The following is a 6,000-nucleotide window of genomic DNA, read 5'->3' as shown; positions in this document are numbered from 1 at the left end:
CTATATGGGAGGAGTCCATAGTTCGTTCATAGGACCCCAAAATCTTTGCCAGTGAACCGATGCTCTTCCCTCAAAGAGAATGTGCACTCTTTACCCCATGCAAAGGCCTACCGCTACCTTGTGATCGAGCCTGCTGTAATTTAGCAAACGATACAATGTGTTGATTGCACATGGATACAACTTTCATACAATTGTTACTTGTTGCGCATGAATATTATATTATTAGACATTCTCTGAGGGTACGTAAACGGGCTCTGGTCCAAAGCCGTGTGAGCATGCGCATTGTGGAAATCTCAACTGGAGTACTCTCTAAATACGTCCCTGTGGCAAACACTCGGGCCTAAAAGTTGTTCCACATTAACTTGTGTGTCATTTTGTGCTCTATAGACAACAATATACTGACAATAATAGCACGGCAAATTTACATTCACATAAGATAATTTAATATAGACTTATAACTGAAATCAATTAAACCAGGGTCTGTCTATGTCTGTTAGTAGGCCTATCGTTTCTGTGGGGAAGGGTAATATAGTGACATGGCTACACTTCCTCCTACTGTGTTGATGGAAAAAGATGATATTCCCGGAGTTCTCGACTTCCACTGGCCAAGACACTGAGGAAACATATCCCTGAGTTGGTTCAGAATTTATCATAGGCTACTAACGTCGGGATTATACAGATAGTATGCGTATGAGTTACTAAAATACTATGCGTAACTGTACGCGGCGTTGACCACGTCGGTGTCTCCATATAACACCAGGTTAGCATTAACATCAGCAAACCCGTGCGCATTTCAATGAAACAGAGATGGCGAAATTAATAAGGCAGTAACGCTATCTACCGTTAAATAGTTTATATCAGTCAATGATAACTAACTTAGAAGATCAGTCCTACGAGGTATTTGATTGACTTTTGATAGGTTACCCTCCTACTTCCTGTTGTGTCTCTCGTAGGTTTGTAGGTTAATATTGGCTTCCCGGGGGTATTAAAGGCAATGTCCTTTATCAATTAGGCTGCACGTTTCAACAGTTCAGAAAAAAATCTCATCACATTATTTTAACCGTCCGCTAGAAGGCTACAGTGCTACAAAAGTGGCTCGATCCGAACACCACACTATAACCAATGAACAGGGGCAAGTAAGAGAGGAGAGTAAATTGATTGGCTGTTGAGCAATACAATACCCATCTAACCTTTTAATAATTGCATTTAATAGGTTTCTTTACGTCCGGATTAGGCTACTTTAGACTGTTTATCTTAACGCATTGGATAGCTATTAGTCGTTCTGGTTAAATAAGCACTTAAAATGTTGACTACTTTTATTGTACAAACTATTGTAGCCTACTACAACTGTGCCAACTACTGTGAACTAGTTTGAGCCAAATGTAATTATTATGTTACGGGTGTAGGCTAGTGAAAACTGACTGATGGATAATTTCTAATGCAGATCAGTAAACCACTAGGTATGTTTTAATTAGTCTTTGTTGGCCTTAATATATTTAGATCTGTGTGCCTGTATGAGTACAGGCATATTGTGAGACTTATTTGAACTTTCAGGTGCAGAGAACTAAGTTACTTCATGAAGCTGGAATCCCTCCACAGTGTTCTGAGTGCTGTGCCTCGTGGGCTGACATTGGGTCCGTCTTTGGCAAAAGATGGCGAGTTTGGTCTGTGGTGTGTTGGTCAGCCACTGCAGAAAGGCACAATCCTATGCCTTGAGGAACAAGCTGATGTGGAGGAAATCACTGAGGTGCTGACCAACGTCTCTCATCAGTCATCACTATGAAAACATGTATTGAAAGAATCACTTTGTTTTTTGTTAACAGAATGATTTGTCGTATCTGTGTTTTTTCCTCACACCAGAAACTTGGAGAAAATACTTGTTTAACTATTTCTAAGGAGCAGCTGTCAGACCGCCTGTATTGGTTGAGGTATGTATGACATTAGCTATGGAACATCACAATATTGTTTGTTCTGGATTATGTGCTACAGAGATATGGATAGGTTCCAAATAGTTTGCTTTGACTTTGTATGTGTGAATTCTGGCCAGATTACAAATATCAAGTTTACTTTTTTGACAAGTTAGCAAAAACTACAGGTTTATGTAGCCTGTGTTGTATTTGCCTGCACAGTTTAGCCTCAGGCTAGTATCTGGGAACTTGCAGCACTGTCTCTTAAAGTGGACGGATGTTAATTCACTGCACAGTTACTGTGCCTGCTGCTATACTCATAATAGTGACTCACAGGATATGACATGAAAAATGGAATATGAAATGGAAAGCAATTCTCCACTTGATGTAGCCTACAGCTAACATGTATTGATTGGTTTGTAATGTTCTATCATATCTCATTCTCTCTCTCTCTCTCTCTCTCTCTTTCCTGTTCTTCTTTCTTTCTCTCTTCCACTGTTATTTATTATCATTGTGATACTACTCATGCTCTTGACCTATTGCAGGTTTGCTTGCAATGCAAAACACAAGGAGGAGCAGAATGTGAAGGTTTATGAAGTCGATGGAAAGTTGTGCCTACAGGCCTGTGAGAATATAAATCCAGGGACAGAGCTGCTGTTTTGGTTGAAGGACAATGCCATTTCATTAGATAAGGAAAGGTCTGCTGCTATGCCAGGCAAACCCTGCCAGGAAGGAATCTATCCCAAATCAGGAGATGACAAGCCCTTGGAGAATATTATTGGAGAGCAGGAAGTGTTATCTCCAGGTATGATGAAACATTGTTTCTGGGGCTGTCACTTGTCGTTGAACATAGAGTTACTCAAAAAATACTACAAGAGCTGCAGAAGTTTGCATAATAATAGGTTTTGTTGTTCGCTGTTACCTTAAAATAAGGACATATTAAACATATGCTTTTAACACTACAGTATCTGCTTTAGATAATCAGTTGTTTATCCTCTCCATCGGACACATCATCAGTGATGAACCAGGCCATGCTATACACTATTTAGTTGTAAATGCAAATTTCGGTCTTATTCAAAACTGCACGGAATAACATCATTCTGGCCCCCAATAAAAGTTTACACTCGTTATCATTCATAAATAGACCTAGGTAGTTTTTCTAATGACTTGTTCAGATTATAGTTATAAGTCGTTATGAATGAAAGATGTAATGAACGTTGGTTGCCACTGTGCCACAGGCTACGACTAGATATCTACCATGCTAGATATCCAGAGGAATAAATGACCACTGGCAAGGAACTATAGCCAATGATGGCACAACACAGACGAGGGAGAGCAATGGTCAGAGCCAGACGAGGAAATCAAAATATAATTCATTGATTTAATTATGTTTATTTATTTATTTTTTATTTTTTTTAAAGATAAGGACACTGGTGGATGCTAACCATCTTAGAATCCAGCAATTTTTTCAAGATATGAAAAATACAAAAGTACAACCTGGGCTTTTTGATAATTGGCTAGTGGACACTTCAATCAATCAAACGAGCTGCAAAAGCCATATAAATAAATATCAATGAAGAGCATGGACAATTGATACCTTTCAATACAATACATATAATCCTGATAGTAAAACAGTGGTGGTATTCATTGTATTACTTATATTACTTAATAAATGAATCATTGGTTTCTGAACTGTGACATTTGAACAGTTGAATAGAGGTAGTGTAAGACCTGTCCAAATGTTTTATCAGATTAATGTGAATGCATGTTATTGTGTTAGATATATATAAAACTTATACATACGTTTTTGGTCTGTGCTTTTCATGTCCAAACAGACCATGAAGTTCTCACAGAGCACCTTGCAAACATCGGGGTCAAGCCAATCTTGGAGCATTCCGAAGTCCCACCATCACCAAAGAATGAAGAAAAAGATTCTGTAGAGCTTGGGATCCAGAAGAGTAAACCTTTCTCCAGAATGAAAAAGACACCAAAACTAGCCAATCAGACCTGTCAATCAAAAAAAGATATAGAAGATGGTTGTGAAAATGACAATACAGATAGAATCAATATGCAAACTGTCAAAATACCCTCCTTGAACTTGGCTCAATTATCTGATATTACTATGGTTGAAAAGAATCAAACTACAGTGGTTGAAAATTGTGATAGGAAAGATATTGAGGCAGTCTCTGGGCCTACTAGAGCCAGCTGCCGTCTCGCTGCTAAACCCAGAAAGGTCCACACACTTGTTAGTCGCATTCACAAGCGTCTACAGGAGCGTAAAGTCAGGACCCTGCAGCAGCAAGCAAAGGAGAAGCAACCATCTAGAAATTCTGCCGATGATGGACATGCTGTCCAAGAGCAAGGTTTGGAAGACAAAGATGCCAGCCATGCAATCAAAACTGATGATGGGATGGATAAAGCTACATTGAAACTGGCTATGGATTCTTTGGCGTTGAAACCCAATCTCTTGCAACTTAACATGCGAGAAAGAAGGTACAAATGTGATCAGTGTGACAAGAGTTTCTTTCAGTTGTGTCACCTGAAAAAGCACAAGTTCACTCATTCTGACTTAAAACCCTACCTTTGCACAGAATGCGGAAAGAACTATAGTTCCCAAGAGAGTTTCCGTGCTCACGTTTTGATGCACCGGGGAGAGAGGCCATATAAATGCCAACAGTGTGACAAGAGGTACGGCTTAAAGCGAGACCTGAAGGAACACGAGGTGCTGCATACAGGAGAGAAGCCCTTCGTCTGTGATGTGTGTGGCAAGGCCTTTGCCCGGCGGCCCTCCCTCCGCATCCACAGAGAGGCACATAGGGCAAAGGAGGCGAATTACCACCCTCCCAAGATCAAGTGTCCTGAATGTGGCAAAGAGCTGGCCAACTCCGGCTCCCTGAGGAACCACATGCGACTGCACACAGGGGAGCGTCCGTACCCCTGCCCTCACTGTGGCAAGACGTTCCGCCAACGAGGCAACCTGCTCGGGCATCTGCGCATCCACACGGGAGAAAAACCCTACAAGTGTGACTATTGTGACCAGCACTTCTCCCAAGTGCCTGAACTTCGACGGCACCTCATCTCTCACACCGGTGAGGTGTACCTCTGCACTGTTTGTGGGAAGGCTCTGCGCGACCCTCATACACTGCGGGCCCATGAACGCCTGCACACAGGTGAAAGGCCTCACAAGTGCAATGTCTGTGGAAAGGCCTACACCATGGCCACAAAACTGAGGCGGCACATGAAGTCTCATTTGGAGGATAAGCCATATAAATGTCAGAAATGCGGTGCGGGCTACACTCTCATGCAGAGCCTCATTCGTCATCAGCTTTCTCACAAGAAGAAACTGGACGAAGTCCTGGAAACTCAGGAGACAGATCATCCAGCCCCAGTAAGAGGGCGACCCCGAAAGACAGTACAGAGGTGTCTAACAAACACGTGGTCAAATGACCCCGAGAAGAATACAGAAAACCAAACAATGATGTATGTTCAAACTGTCGAGGAGCTGGTAGTCGTTCCCCACACAGATGAAGTGATTGTTAGCTCTGGACCATTCCATGAGGGTATGGTTCTAATGGAAAATGGAGCAGAGCAAGGGGTCAGCAGAATCCAGTTAAATGAGGACATTATTGAGATTATTGTCTCAGATTCGGCATCTAAATGTATAATGTTACAAGAACAGGAGGTACAAAGTAACATGGTTATTCTGCAAGGCGAGGATGGACTTAATTCTGTGGCTGAAACCATTGAGATTGAATCAGGGATTTAATATTAAATTCTATGTATGTTATGTATGTCCATTCTTCCTAGCATATAGCATATAATCAGTTTTGTTGTACAGGTGTTGCTGAAATGATTAAAGTTTGTTTTGTGATACAAGCCCTTGCTGTTGTTTTGTGATTGGAGAGAGTTGAAAGTATGCAAATATTGACATTGGTGAGCTGGACCTTGTATCATCAGTATTTGTATGAAACGTTTCCAACAAAGCAGTGATGGAACAGGGAGTTAGGCAATAATAAAAAGTTTTAATAGGTAGACACATTGAAATGATTCCTTCATATATGTTGAGCCATCTCCTTTGTTCATTATTGACTAA

At 41.1% G+C, this 6,000-nt stretch overlaps 1 protein-coding gene across 5 annotated transcripts; it reads left to right on the top strand.

The window, feature by feature from the left end:
* The first annotated feature begins 513 nt into the window (after window positions 1–513).
* Window positions 514–5,939, top strand: znf408 (zinc finger protein 408). 5 transcript variants are annotated; one of them, XM_042061805.1, is made up of 5 exons: window positions 514–1,136; window positions 1,555–1,747; window positions 1,861–1,928; window positions 2,453–2,712; window positions 3,743–5,939. In XM_042061805.1, the coding sequence occupies exons 1-5, from the start codon at window positions 1,123–1,125 to the stop codon at window positions 5,671–5,673; spliced, it is 2,466 nt and encodes an 821-aa protein (XP_041917739.1). In that variant the 5' UTR covers window positions 514–1,122; the 3' UTR covers window positions 5,674–5,939. The 5 variants fall into 5 exon arrangements, with proteins under 5 accessions (XP_041917739.1, XP_041917740.1, XP_041917743.1 ...); XM_042061806.1 differs by having other exon boundaries at window positions 515–760; XM_042061809.1 differs by having other exon boundaries at window positions 515–897.
* Window positions 5,940–6,000: the final 61 nt, after the last annotated feature.

Source organism: Alosa sapidissima, chromosome 14 (genome assembly GCF_018492685.1).
Source record: "Alosa sapidissima isolate fAloSap1 chromosome 14, fAloSap1.pri, whole genome shotgun sequence".
In the NCBI taxonomy this organism is placed as follows: Eukaryota; Metazoa; Chordata; class Actinopteri; order Clupeiformes; family Clupeidae; genus Alosa; species Alosa sapidissima.
Note: the sequence above shows the minus strand (reverse complement) of the source record. Positions and strands in the feature narration are given on the sequence as shown.